Source organism: Trematomus bernacchii, unplaced genomic scaffold (assembly GCF_902827165.1).
Source record: "Trematomus bernacchii unplaced genomic scaffold, fTreBer1.1, whole genome shotgun sequence".
Taxonomy (NCBI): Eukaryota; Metazoa; Chordata; class Actinopteri; order Perciformes; family Nototheniidae; genus Trematomus; species Trematomus bernacchii.
This window is the reverse complement of record NW_022987607.1, coordinates 4,275,242-4,291,038: the sequence shown is the minus strand read 5'-3', so window position 1 is coordinate 4,291,038 and position 15,797 is coordinate 4,275,242. Positions and strand designations below refer to the sequence as shown.

The 15,797-nt window shown below is 39.5% G+C and overlaps 1 protein-coding gene across 1 annotated transcript in view; it reads right to left on the bottom strand.

Moving 5' to 3' along the window:
* Positions 1-943: 943 nt before the first annotated feature.
* hpca (hippocalcin) overlaps positions 944-15,797 on the bottom strand; it is a 48,494-nt gene continuing 33,640 nt past the window's right edge. Inside the window, exons 2-5 of the mRNA XM_034131175.1 lie at positions 13,924-14,092; positions 10,447-10,728; positions 7,167-7,272; positions 944-4,388 (exon numbers count right to left, since the gene is read on the bottom strand). Of these exons, the coding sequence (XP_033987066.1) occupies positions 4,291-4,388; positions 7,167-7,272; positions 10,447-10,728; positions 13,924-14,019 (582 nt within the window). The 5' untranslated portion in view covers positions 14,020-14,092 and the 3' untranslated portion in view covers positions 944-4,290. The remainder of the gene's footprint in view (positions 4,389-7,166; positions 7,273-10,446; positions 10,729-13,923; positions 14,093-15,797) is intronic.

Sequence of the window (15,797 nt, the reverse complement as noted above, 5' to 3'; positions counted from 1 at the left end):
GCTTGCTTGGTAGCACATGTCTGCCGAGCATCTTGCTTCAGAAGCGAGGCAAGAATACTTCCTGGCATTCGGAAAACAAAGAGTGGCACTAGCAAGTGTGCAGGTGTGCGTCATATGAGAGGCCCCGCCTCTTACATTTTCCGCCACAGATTTGGGGAAATTGGTCCGTGCGCAAAGCATTGTGGGGATTTTAAGACCGCGGAGTCTACACATGTGCAGCCTCGAAATTTCTCCAAATGAAGTACGCCGGGCTCGGTAGATTTCCAAGTATGCTGGACATTGGAACAGTACTTCGGTGGCACTCGATGACGTAGTATGCTTGAAATAGTGGCTCTGAAGCAGCTTTACTCGCGATTGAGAAACACCCATTGTACGTGATAGGCTAAGGTGCGGGACATCTCTAAGCGGTTGACCAATCACAACAGAGCCGGCCAGCTAACCAATCAGAGCAGACTGGGCTCTGGTTTCAGACAGAGGGTGAAAAGAGGTGCTGCAGCACAGGCAGTATGAGAAAAATAAAGAGCTTTTTGAACATTAAAGCCTGGAGACATGTCACAGTCAAAATACAAATTTGAACCTGAAAATGAGCAGAGTAGAGCCTCTTTAATTGAGTTATACTTGCAATATTTTCATCACCTTAATATGACGTCAGTATCATTATGCTCTTCTCAAAAGAACAGGACTCAAACGGTAATTTTACCTCCAAGAAGACGGAAGCTACAATTCTAAACATATTGACCTTGTAGTTGGGCTTTTTTAGGGTGGCTCAAATACAGTTTTTTACAGCAGTACTTTGCTTAGCTTCCTTGCTAGTACTCCTGTCTGTTTCTTCAACCTGACTTTGGATACCTCATACATGTACAACCCCACTTTAACAACACTGAAATATTCCTTTAAGTCGTCCCTTACAATACCCAGAAATAAGGAAACAGTCCACACGAGCAGCTTTGAAACACATAGGTATATTTCAGGTCCAACTGAACAAACATGACATCCTCACGTGAGGTTTTCATGCAACAGAAAAATTGGAAGGAAATGAAGGGAGGTTAGGAAGAAGGGAAGAAAGAAAGAAAGGGGGTGCATTTATCCAACATAAGGTACCAGTTCATCAGAGGCAGTGAGAATAGAAAAGGGTTCATCTGTAGTTTAGATCAGGGGGTAGCAACTGTTGTTCCTTATCCTACCAGCAGAAGGCAGTGACACTATAGGATCCCCAAAAGCAGAGGTTAGGAAGCTCCTGTGCAAATGGTTCAAGTTACACTCCCATCCTAAAGTCAGGTGCATGCAGCTCTCATCTGCACGCAGTCATTCAATTTGTGAGGTAGTGAAATGTTGGGCAACACACATTTAGAAACTGACTCTTGCCAGTTCAGTCTGGTTTGAATCGTCTTACGTTTTATCTCACATGGCAGACAGAGAAATCAATATGCTGGGTTTTATATTTTTTAAAGTCAGTGAAGCCTGTCCGAAGCACTTAGATAGGAATACTCAACCACCTGAAATAACTGCATTAGTCTGGTGTCAGTGAAGCCTTTCAGTGATTTCAAAAGGATTTTCTAACAAAAGAATCAAATGATGAGAAAAGTACTGAAGCACTTCAAGTTGGAGCTAAATGTGACTTGTTTTGTAGTGTCATACATAACACTTAGTCATAGTTAGATATTCATATGTCATGTCACGGTTGTCCTGGTCAAAATAATTGCGATTTTATCCCGATTATAATTATTATATGCTCTTAAAATGGCACTAAAACTTAAAAACTAAATGTAAAGACAGAAACGATTTAATTGCATCACAGATAGGAAACAACTGCAAACACAATCACATTTAAACAAAGGAATCATAAATCATAAATCATAAGGTCCATCTGCAAAACATTGTGAGTCTTTCTTATTTAATTCATGTCATTTCATACTTCCGTACAATAATAACGATAAATTAACAATAACTGATCAAGTCTTACTTAAATCTAAAATTAAATCAATCTGAACAATTAACTCCAGTTGTAAATGAGTGTATATCAATATTTATGTTAATATTTCGCTCTAAAATGTAGTGGAATAGAAGATTAAAGTAGTAAAATGTGAAAATACTCCAGTAAAGTATGTTAGTATTGCACTTAAGTCCAGTAAACGAGTATATGTACTACATTTCATCACTTCTTAACCTCAAAAACACTTATATATTGTATACATTGATCTCTATCAGCCTATTAAAGTAAAGAACCTGCAGGTCCCTTTAACAGAATGATGCATTGTACAGCGTGTTCTCAGTCTGCCCAACATTTAGCTTCTTCACAAACAGAATATGTTGAACTTCTAAAACAATGGAGGCCTTACATCGCTCCACTCAATACATGGTGGAGCTGGTACTGCAACCAGTGGCTGTGTTTACAAAATGCACGGTACGTTTGAAGCGTATTTTAAAACTGTAATATCACAGATTGAAGTCTTTTAATTTGAATTGGAGAGACCAAATTGAGGCTGTTCTCATACGCTCTATACTTCACATATATCCTATACAATGAGTTTGTACCGTATGCAAGTTGGTCTAAAAACATCAAACTTACACCCATAGGGGACCACTCTTTTCTTAGAGTTAATATAGCCATTTCCGTAGATCATTTAACCTAACCCACGCTCTTTTCCTAAACCTCATCAAGTCGTTGTGTTTCCTAAACCTAACCAAGTTGTTTCCTGCAAGACGGAAGTTTATTCAGGTCCGAAATTATAACGTTTTGGTTGATATTCATATGCAAAAATACCCCTTTTACACCAAAGCGGTTCGGAGCTGATGCCCGATTGTAGAAATAATTGTTGTTGAAAACGGCGTTAGTGAGAAAATCAGTGACGTAGATGTTGACGTCATTACGTGGAACCAAACTAGAATCAAACAGATTTTCAGTGGAAAAGGGGTGATAGGAACCATTGTATGAGGATACGTTGCTGCAGGTGCATTTTGATGTGATGTCTCGACAAGTTCCAGTTTCTTGGTGCTCCAAATAGTAAGTAAGTAAAGCTTGTATATCAGTGCTAATGTAAACACAGCCACTGATTTCAGTCTGCTAACCACAAAGAAGTACCTGGTGAAACATGTCCCTTCATCTAATTGCTCTGTAAGCAGACTAATCCAGGAGGTTATAAAAGCATTCAGCTGGAGAGTGATGAACGAGCCCTTAGTGAGTTCTCTGTCTGTCAGAGGGAGAGGAAAAGGGGGGAGGAGGAAGGGAGGGTTTGTCCCAAAAGCAAGACAAATACTCAATCATTTCTGCCTGGTGCAGTGCTGAGCAGGCTGCAGCAGCGCTACAAAAAGATACTGCTGTGCGTTCACTTTTTTTTGTGGATTTTATCAGTTCATAGGATCATGCAGTATAGTGTGACAGGTTAACGACTATCTTAAGTTTACTGCTTGTGTTAAAGAATACTTATTAGAAACAACACAACGTGATAATACTGTAAAGCCTCATTGCATGTCCACGTGCACACATTCAGACACAGCCTTACTTCATAACCACATGGAGGCTGAGACGATATGTGCTACTGGTGATTGATCAAATGCATTATGGAGTGTTTTATATTCTTCACAGTTAACACACCCACAAAGAGATCCATCGGAGCTCTCTCTCTGTCACTGTAAACTGGAACATATCAAAGTACAATAATAATAAGAATACAAATGAATAAATAAAACGACATGACGGAGGAAAAAAAATATGTACAAACTATTTAAAAATCAACAAAATGCCAGTAGAGATATCGATAATAATAAAAAGCTAATGGGATCTTAGGCCTTCTTTTTCTCAGCGAAAGATCATATAGCAGTAAAATCCCAATAAACCCCCACCCCGACCCCCCCATTCAGATCACACCAGGAATTTACGCTACATAATACTGCTTCAATGCCATAGAGTGTGCACCATACACTTCATTTGGTGATATACATAGACGTACAGTATATACATGATGTACATGTGTGTTGGAGGAGCGTTCCCCCACTCTGCGAAAAAATCCACACAAAGCTCTCCTGGAAATCCGACAGATATTCGGGAACATTTCTGCACGCTCATTAAACATATCCATGTCCATTCAGCTTTCCCAAATATACAAAAATGATGATGTCAAATGATAGTGATGGCTTTTTCTTATCCTCCTCAAAATCCCTCCTCCATTCTTGCACACAACGGAAAAAAAAATGATATGAGAGACGAGAACCATCATGCATTGATTTGAGTGTTTCAATAGCAACAGAGGGTGAGGAGGAAAAAGGGTCTCAGCGGGGCGGGGGGGGTGTTCAGAACTGGGAGGCCGAGCTGGGGTCGCACTGGAGTAGCCGCACGATGGAGGGGTCGCTTTTGGCACCTTTGATAAACTCCTCCAGGGACAGTTTGCCTGCAGGGGGGACGGAGAAAAGGGAAATGAGGGGGAACAAGTCAATATTTTGTAAATACCTGTACTTTCTACTTCTTACATGTTGAACACAAATACCTGTACTTTCTACTTCTTACATGTTGAACACAAATACCTGTACTTTCTACTTCTTACATTTTGAACACAAATACCTGTACTTTCTACTTCTTACATGTTGAACACAAATACCTGTACTTTCTACTTCTTACATGTTGAACACAAATACCTGTACTTTCTACTTCTTACATTTTGAACACAAATACCTGTACTTTCTACTTCTTACATTTGAACACAAATACCTGTACTTTCTACTTCTTACATGTTGAACACAAATACCTGTACTTTCTACTTCTTACATGTTGAACACAAATACCTGTACTTTCTACTTCTTACATGTTGAACACAAATACCTGTACTTTCTACTTCTCACATGTTGAACACAAATACCTGTACTTTCTACTTCTTACATTTTGAACACAAATACCTGTACTTTCTACTTCTTACATGTTGAACACAAATACCTGTACTTTCTACTTCTTACATGTTGAACCCAAATACCTGTACTTTCTACTTCTTACATGTTGAACCCAAATACCTGTACTTTCTACTTCTTACATGTTGAACCCAAATACCTGTACTTTCTACTTCTCACATGTTGAACACAAATACCTGTACTTTCTACTTCTTACATGTTGAACTCAAATACCTGTACTTTCTACTTCTTACATTTTGAACACAAATACCTGTACTTTCTACTTCTTACATGTTGAACACAAATACCTGTACTTTCTACTTCTCACATGTTGAACCCAAATACCTGTACTTTCTACTTCTTACATGTTGAACCCAAATACCTGTACTTTCTACTTCTTACATGTTGAACCCTAATACCTGTACTTTCTACTTCTTACATGTTGAACCCAAATACCTGTACTTTCTACTTCTTACATGTTGAACCCAAATACCTGTACTTTCTACTTCTTACATGTTGAACCCTAATACCTGTACTTTCTACTTCTTACATGTTGAACACAAATACCTGTACTTTCTACTTCTTACATGTTGAACACAAATACCTGTACTTTCTACTTCTTACATGTTGAACACAAATACCTGTACTTTCTACTTCTTACATGTTGAACACAAATACCTGTACTTTCTACTTCTTACATGTTGAACACAAATACCTGTACTTTCTACTTCTTACATGTTGAACACAAATACCTGTACTTTCTACTTCTTACATGTTGAACACAAATACCTGTACTTTCTACTTCTTACATGTTGAACCCAAATACCTGTACTTTCTACTTCTTACATGTTGAACACAAATACCTGTACTTTCTACTTCTTACATGTTGAACACAAATACCTGTACTTTCTACTTCTTACATGTTGAACCCAAATACCTGTACTTTCTACTTCTTACATGTTGAACCCAAATACCTGTACTTTCTACTTCTCACATGTTGAACACAAATACCTGTACTTTCTACTTCTTACATGTTGAACCCAAATACCTGTACTTTCTACTTCTTACACTTTGAACCCAAATACCTGTACTTTCTACTTCTTACATGTTGAACCCAAATACCTGTACTTTCTACTTCTCACATTTCCCAAACAGGCTGGTTCCTTTAGTTTGAATGTGTGTTTGGTGGCGTGATCATTATTATTTAGAGTCATTGCGTGCCTATTGATTTGAACACGATCCGTGTATCCATCATTTCCTGGTCTTCTCTAAAGAAGAGGGACCAATGAAAACGTTGTCATGTTGCCGTTGTTCAGCATGGAAACATTCATTAGCTAACAATGACATTATTGTTCTATTAATATAAAGGGAGGTCAGGTACTCTTTAAAACAGCTGCTAGTTATGGGTACTTTTTACTGAAGTACATTTCAAAGCCCTCTTTACTTTTACTTGAGTAAAGAAGTTTAGTCAGTACTTCTACTTTCACCAGAGTATTTTTAAACACGAGTATGTGTACTTCTACTTGAGTAAAGGATGTGTGTACTTTTGCCATCTCTGGTGATAGGCTAAGGGGCGGGACATCTCTAAGCGGTTGATCAATCCCAACAGAGCTGGCCAGCTAACCAATCAGAGCAGACTGGGCTCTGGTTTCAGACAGAGGGTGAAAAGAGGTGCTGCAGCACAGGCAGTATGAGAAAAATAAAGGGCTTTTTTTGAACATTAAAGCATGGAGACATGTCCCAGAATACAGACATGAACCTGAACATTTCCAAAATAGGGCCCCTTTAATCAGATGGTAGAGCTTTGGGAAGAATAATTGGTAAAGATTTAGTTAAGCAGGCTACTTTTATTTCCACGTATTAAATACTCAATATTGTGTGGGTGTGATGGCTGTGAATGCACCTTTTTTAAAGTGTTCAGCTAACTCAATGTAACAAGAAAAAGAGCATTATTTTACTAAAATAAATCTTCTACTGGGATGTGTGGTAGAAGGATAAAGTGATTTTCTGTTTGCATGGATGAAAGCTGCTCACAAGGGAAGCCTATTTATTAAATCAGACACCTTCTTGGAAAAGCTTGGGAGATGAAAAACTTGAATCGTCTCTCAAATTCGACATAACATTTTTATTTGAGAGTATATAAAAGAATAAATCATGTCGTAAACTGGACGACTAGAAGGGCTAGATTCTCTCAAAAACGTCCAGTTTAATGAGCACATTTCAAAGATTATTCTCAATAGACTGTCACATTCCTCACTCCCCCCTCCATGTTTCCATTCCCTCCTCACCATCATTATTGAGGTCCATTTGTCTGAAGATCTTATCCGTCCTCTTCTCCGGCGTTGACTCGTCCTCTGGCATCTTCATCACAGACGACACCATCTTGTAGATGGCCTGATCGACGGAGCGAGAGAAAGAAAAAGAGAGATGGGGGTGGGGGAAAAGAGAGGATACGTGAATTCAAACCAGCAGGAATCCATTAAGGAGACTCAGCTTGAGAGATGTAGAACTGAATACATCCACGTAGGCTTTTCAAGATAAACACGCTTTCCAAAGTGATTCACTGACATGTGTTCCTCCTGATGCTAAGAGCTGATCCCTGGTCAGCTCATCTGCAAAAACCCACGCACTGTTTGTTAGGATATATACATCTTACAGCATACCACAGATCACACATGTCAGCTTACTGTATGGATCTGATGCACCTTTATCTGTTGATCAATACAGAGTATCAGCCGCTCTCAGACGCAGATCTACCATCAGCTTACATTCAATTCACTCCGTTGGGAAATTATTGCGTAAAAATGACTGTAGATCAGTGTCAAAGCTTACAAGAAAAAGCTCTCTATTGCATTATAGTACAAGCTGTAAAACTTGATCTCTGCCGCTATAAAATCATTTGATGTCTTCATCTGAAAAAAGACGGGCATTTATATAAAGCATTCTATAAATTGATATCTAATACAACTATAAAAACAGAGATTCAATCATTATTTAAAAAAATAAATCATATTAACCTCCTCAGCTAAATGTAACCAGTGTTATGTTTTTTGGGGGTAAATATTTATTTTCCATTTTGTCTAGTTTGTTCACATACAGTAGTTGGACCCTGACCCATCTTCTACAGCAGGGGGGTCAAACTCAAATACACAGTGGGCCAAAATAAAAAAATGGGTACGAGTGGAGGGTCGGACTGGTTCAATGTTTATTGCAGAACTTATGTAAATGAACTTATTGCACATATTAAACCTGGAACTAACAAAGCTTAAATGATTGCCTATAAAAACAACATGAAACATTAAATAATCAGTTGCATTCATTTCTTATGGCTCTATCTGCAGCTCAGAGTCATTTCTTATGATTACATTTCTCCACAGGCCAACAACAGCTTCAACAAAACTATTTCCCTCAAAGAACAAACCAAACATGCCCTGTTGTCGTGAGAGAGAAAGTGCAGAAGGAAACATGTAAACTCAGGTTGCTGCTCTGTGATGCTAGCTCAGATACTTGGCATCTCATCTTGGGTGCAAGGTCATCAATGTTTGGGGTCAGGCTCTGAGCTGAGGAGACCCTCAGGATGGAGTGAAGGTGTGCGTGCAATATACCAGCGGGCCAGATCTAATAGTAATTAGAAATGATCCTGCGGGCCGAAATTAAATCCACCAAGGGCCTGATTTGGCCCCCGGGCCTTGAGTTTGACAAATGTGTTAGACAGACAAAACGACATTGCCATTTTGGCTTATTTTACAATTATGGATTGGAGCATTCTGAGGTTTCAAGTATGAGCTTGAAATCAGGTTGCTCATCTGCCGGAGCGACAAAAAGTGCTAAATAAATAGTTGTTTTTATGGTTTTTATGGATTTTTCGGAAAGCGATCTATAGCGACACCTGGTGGAATTTTTAAAGCACAGTAAAAATGTTTGTAGTGTCCAGGTCCTAAACCGTAGCCCAATTTATGGAATTTAGAAATCCCTCCTGCAAGTCACCTGCACTCCATCCGCAGTGCTTGTCAAATGACAAAAGTATGATGAATCCCTATTAACAACTAATTTGACCGTATTTGTGAGGTTACATTTAAGGCTTTTATTTCCCCAAACCCTAACCCTTATGATTTGGATGTGAATGGTGAGGATAATGTGGTGTGAAAACAAATCTCTTTCTCTCTCTATCACTCTATAAAATGACCCAATAGGCCCCTCCCCTCTCATCCAACGGTGTGTAACCTCAATGATCTTGAGGATAATCCCATATCCTGCACACTCAGGGATAAACTCTGGTTAAAATTAACTTGCTAATCTATGAGAACCCAGCAGGACACAGACAGACAGACAGACAGACAGACAGACAGACAGACAGACAGACAGACAGACAGACAGACAGACAGACACACACACACGAGTCTCCACTTCCTCTCTTCAGGATCAACAGGATTACAGACTAATGTAGTGCCGTATTTAACAGCCTTTGTACAACTGTTGCCTGGTGCAGTCGCCACATTAATTTGAGTAGGCTATGGCTTTTAGAGTCTTTGCATATCTGTGCTTGAGCCTCTTTACACATACTTAGAGGAATGTTTTAACTTACATCATTAAACTGAGCACTTAGCATAAGCGCTCTCTCCGTCTATAGGATTGTTTTGCTGGCTAAAAGCTAAGCTACGTTTGGTCAATAGGAGATTTAAGACACTATTATAGAATGCATCATGTTAAAAATGTCCTTTTGTGGGATCTTTGCCTATATTGATCTTAAAGGAAATGCAATCCTTTACAAAGAAACTCCATTGAATCTTGGCTCCTGATGCCAGAGGAGGAACAGCTACGACAAACTAACATTTCAAAGACAAAAAGTACCCCAGAGTCCTGCTGAGTGTCGGGTGCCGAGACTAACCAGCGGAAAAGTTGTCAAACGTTGTAACAGAAAATGACTCACTTATTTACATAAATGAAATTCCTGTGTGATTTTCAAAGTGTTTCTCTATTCACTGGCTCTCACGTTCTCAAGCTTGAGAAATGTCCTTTCGTTGTCAGTCACAATCTGTGTGAACCAACAGTATGACCTTCATCTTCTGCTGAACCCAAAACACTCTGTTATCACTTATCAAAATGCCAGAACACCCCTCTGATGTGTGAGTTGTGTGACCGCGTACCACCTAGTACCAATCATGTATAATATCCTGCATTATATTTTGTTACTGGAAATTTGTATTTCCACAAGTATATTTTGTAACTTTTTAATGCTATTTCATTTCAATTTCAGAAATATTTTGGATTGTGTATTTCTAGTGTCTTAATTTCTCTTATGTACATTTCCTTGTCTTTTATGCTGCTGCAACGCAAACATTTCCCTATCTATCCATCCATCCATCCATCCATCCATCCATCCATCTATCCATCCATCTATCCATCTATCTATCCATCTATCTATCCATCCATCCATCCATCCATCCATCCATCCATCTATCCATCCATCTATCCATCTATCTATCCATCTATCCATCCATCCATCTATCCATCCATCCATCCATCCATCCATCTATCTATCTATCTATCTATCTATCCCTTCCTCACCTGTACAATCTCCAGCATCTCGTGGCGGCTGATGTATCCGTTCCCGTCCAGGTCGTACATGCTGAAGGCCCATTTCAGCTTCTGCTCCAGTTTTCCCCGCGACGTCACGCTCAGAGCGATGATGAACTCCCGGAAGTCTATCGTCCCGTCTGCGTTGGTGTCGAATGTTCGGAAGACGTGCTCAGCGAACTTTGAGGCGTCTCCGTAAGGGAAGAAGTTGGCGTAGATTTTCTTGAACTCTTCCACATTCAGGGTCCCACTGGGGCAGTCCTTCAAGAAACCCTGAGGTAAAAAGACAACATGAGGTGAGACAAGGGTGAAAATAATGATTTAACACAATATTAAACATTTGTATAGTACAAGATGAGAGCCGGCCTAAATAAAAGCCTGCTGGAACAATCAAGAACCACATTTATGTAACAAAACTGAAGTATGAATTAAAAAGGGGCTTAGTCTTGGATAGTTGGAGACAGTTACATTTCTCTTCACATTTGATAAAGCAGCATTGTTCCCAAGAAAAAGAGGGAGGTAAAAGTCACGTCAGCCTCAGACTTTTGTTCTGCCGAAATAAAGCTCTCTCTTTTTTAAAGGCCTTTGAGATAAAATCAGAAAGGTGACAAAGTCATCGTCACCATTTTATTGCTGGAATTACTTTTTGGATCATTTTATGAAATATTCTCATAAGTGAGGGGTGGAAAGCCAACATGTTTCTGTTTCTAATAAAACGTCTCCGAGACCTCAGGCGACCAGACATCCAGGGGTGTTTACTGTGCAGTTTACTGTATGCGACATCTCCATCATCCTGGAGCTGTTAATCTGCTGAGAGTGAGCACCATCAGGACAGTGTGAAGAGACCCGGGGTCAGCAAGGATTAAGTCCCAGGTCAGGAGGGTGCCAGTTTAACATGTGCAGCTCTTATTCAGTACGGCTCACAGCTGTTCTATAGGTTTAATCCATGCTTCTAGTCGTATAGCCATTAGACAAACACACTATCCATACACACATGATGAGATAACCCCTTCGTCAGGACACCTCATCATGCAGAGGCTTAACAGACTGGTGTTGCTCTCACTTATACTGAGACCAACATGGTGACCCTTAAAGGTCACCTATTATGCAAAATCCACTTTTTTATGTATTTTCTACATCAACATGTGTCCCCTCTGGGTAAAGAGACTCTGAACGTTTCAGGAAAAAACATTTGATCACTTTTTGTCCTGATCCATTTATATAAAAACCTGTCTGAAAATGAGCTGATCAGATTTTGGCCACTTTAGCCAATCACCAACCAAGGTAACCCCGAGCAAAGGGGTTAACTATCTTGGGACTAAAGGGGGAACAGAGCCAGAAGGCAAAGCTCTTCAATCTGTCCGTCATCGATGGTTATGGGCTTTGGGAAGTTAATCAAATAATGAGATTGCGGACACAAGCAACACAAATTAGTTTAATTGTAATGCTGCTCCATGTCAGCTAGATTTTGCAATAGACTACAGTTGAATACCAGGTTCACCACAACAACTTTGATGTGTGTCAATGATGTGCGAACATCTAGGTTGTCATAGCAGATTCTAGTGAAAGTCGAAACACTTCAATATTGAATAACATGTTAGTTAAAGGTAAAAATCCTGCCAAATGTACTTAAAGGGGACCTATTATGCAAAATGCACTTGTGTACGTCTTTTCTACATGAATATGTGTCCCCGGTGTTCCAGGGAACTCACCAAGTGTCAGAAAACACAACCCTCTCTATTTTCCTCCATACCCAAATCTCTAAAAAAGGGGCTGCAACGGATCTGATCAAAACTGATCCAGATTTGAACACTGTCCTGACGTCAGGACGGTGGCGCTACGGCTATTGGGCCAACTCCACCAATCAGGAGGAGACAGCCACGGCCATTGCCGTTCGAAAGCGCTGGAGACGCTGTAGTACATATGCCAGGCCTGTAGGTGGTGCTGTTCTCACAGAATCAGCCCTTGCAAAAACAGAGCTAGAAATTGTCAAATTGAGCGAAATGAGGCATGGCTAAAATGCATGATCTGTTTGGTATTTTGAAAAAAAAAAAGTATAAATATGCCTTATATAGGTATGGTCCTACACTATATTATTCAAATATAGCATGATAGGTCCACTTTAAGTAAAAGGTACTTATGCATTATGGGCCTCTCAGCGTTACATAATAACTAGCCTCGCCGCTGATAGTGTTCTCTGTGTGTGCAACATGTGTTCCTGGAGAGACTTACTGCAGCTGGAGATACCACAGAGGAAGTATAGAATAATCTACCTGGTGTTTATACCTCTGTCTATCTGGATGTGTACAGATTTTGTCAACACAGTAGCGTTAGAAAACATTGCAGATGGTTAGATGAGCTCAAACTCATGGCCTGGTTTGAAAAATGGGCATGAATTGATCAAGTGGGGCTTTGTGGCTTTCGGCTTCTCTACCATTGGCTTCCCTACGTCTCCAACCTGATTTGACATCATGTTGCTTTACAAGTGTGTAGTTTAGATCAACATGAAGGCTGAGTTTAAAGATAGGTGTGGCCCAGGCAACACAGCCACAAGTGTCTTGTCCATGAAGTGGTATAATAAGCCATTGTCCTGGCCTAATTTGACTTTGCAGCTGGTGGGATTTACTATATTTTATACTTTACACATACACAAAAGTGGAAAGTATAATATAGTGCATGAGCAGAAGTATTAAGGTGCTTTTCATTGCTGAATTTGTAACAGAAGTAGTAGCACTACATTACAAATGGCTTGGTTCTACACAGTAAGATTCTTGCACTAATGTACATTTCCCAAAGATATTGAAGTGACTGTTATTTTGTATATATTGATTGTTTTATTGATGTCTTAATGCAGGGGTGTCAAACTCAATTTCATCGCGGGCCACATCAGCATTAGGGTTGCACTAAAAGGGCTGGTTGTAACTTTAAGACTATGTAAAAATACATATGTAAATATATAATATATATAAAATAATGTATTATATTACATTATTGCCTCTGCATTGGATTATTATCGGATAGGGTAATAACTTCATGATTAACTACGTCTGAAAGCAGAAGTCTGGGGCAAATAATTGCAAGTCTCTTCAGTGCGCATGTCACAAAACAAGATGCATCGTGGGATATGTAGTTTATGGGCAACGTGCCTCTGTAAAGCGGCATGTAACCGTATAATAAACGTATTATATTCTTTGAAAGCTCTTACGGGCCACAGAAAATGAGGTTGCGGGCCGGATTTGGCCCCCGGGCCTTGAGTTTGACACCCCTGTCTTAATGTGTGCATATGTGTCTATTGATTGTGTATATATAGGTATATACATATTTTGATACATATTTTTATATATATTTGTATTTGTTGTATTCGGGATTGTGGGAAACGGTATTTCGATCTCTCTGTCACACAAACTGGAAGATTGACAAAAAACAGTTGACTTTGACTTGTAATGAAACGTGTGAGTTTCTCCGTACCTTGTACCACTCCTGCAGCTCGTGGTCGGAGAACTCGGTGTTCTCCCGGAGGTCCTGCAGCATCTCGGGCCGCAGCTTGCTGTTTTGTTTACCCATGGCAACGGGACTGGACGCTTTGTTTTCTTAACAACAACAGTGACTATAGCACGAGCCAGGCTGCTCTTCCCACCTGTCAATCAGAGAGAAAGAAACAGGTCAGCAACAATTACCCAGAGAGGAGGAGGACCTGACAAATAAAATGCTGTCTGTCAGCAAACAGCGACATGTCACTGAAAACACAGAAGATAAAGAGTACATACTATTAAAGTAGGATTTGTTTGAGCAAGATTAGAAATATGTGACAGTTGAAGGTAGAAAAAGCACCCGAAAACCAAGATTTAGTAAATGGCTAGACAGCTGAAATACACAGAATTAGGTTTTTACAAATTGACTCACAAAGCAAACACTGGAAGATGCCAGAGGCTGTTTCCTACAACATGCTGACACATTGGTAAAATGACTGTGCATGACTTGCTTTAATGAAATCAAAGTGAGCCTTGTCACGGTATTGTGTCCCATCCCTTAGACACGCCATGTTATGCAACGCTACAAGTCTTTAAATGATGAATTACATTTGCTAAACAGTAAATAATCCCAAACACACCCTGTGACGTCAAGCGTTAGCCCACTGATCAAAGTTATGGGTTTATCTGGCCAGCTGTGTGTTTGTGTGTCAAATCAGCTGTGCCGTGTGTGTGTGTGTGTGTGTGTGTGTGTGTGTGTGTGTGTGTGTGTGTGTGTGTGTGTGTGTGTGTGTGTGTGTGTGTGTGTGTGTGTGTGTGTGTGTGTGTGTGTGTGTGTGTGTGTGTGCCCAGATCTCCTAATCTTCATCTCAGCTCTGAGCTCCCTGCCTGGCAGAAAACGATTTCAGAGATGCTACTACGTCATGCCATCGTCAATATACACGTCTTACCTTCACATTCCAGCATTGTACCCTTTGAGTACAATGTAATTAAGGTTAATTGATTAAATGTGTTGTTCATACGGTGGTTAAGGGAGCAAATTGAAAATCACAAAAATGATTCCTTAATGTATAGTTTACCTAACATCAACCGTAATGTGTTACTTAGTGAAAGAGAAAAAGCAGGCTTGTATTTCAGAACTCGTCCAATTATAAAGTTTTTACACCTTAAATTCCTTTAAAAATTCACTGTTAAACATTAAGGCGTTTGTATACGGTGCAGATCTGATAAAACACCTCAATATATGAATACCAATGGTTTATCCCTGAATGACTGAATGGAAAAACAAAGATCCTTTTGAAGTATAATATAGTCACATAATGTTGTTTATTACATCATAAGGGAATTTTACCCCTTAAAAAACAATACTGTGGCGACAGATGGCAGTTACAGGATAATGACTCGTTTAACTAAATGATAAATATAACAGAAATGTTTATGTGTCAGAACTAATACACAAAAGACTGCCATTACTTTTCATTACTACTAGACTATTAGCTAACAGTATGTGGCCTGAGCTCCTTATTCGAGGTGTTTATAGCGGGATACTGTTTGTAAAATGTCTTGAGTTTTTAGTGGAAAACATTTCAGAACTTCATGGAAACAACGAAGGTGCTCTGTGTGTTTTCAGGGGGGATAATAATACGTGGTGTTTTAGGGGACATAACTGCATAAAATCCTACATTAACAATTATGTTACCCTATGGCTGCCTTGATTGGTTAGGTAGTTTGTGTTATTGTGTGACTTTAATTCAGATTTACCATTTAAAGTGGACCTATCATGCTATATTTAAATGATATATTGTAGGGCCATACCTATATAAGGTATATTTATACGTTTCTGTTTTCAAAATACCAAACGGATCATGCATT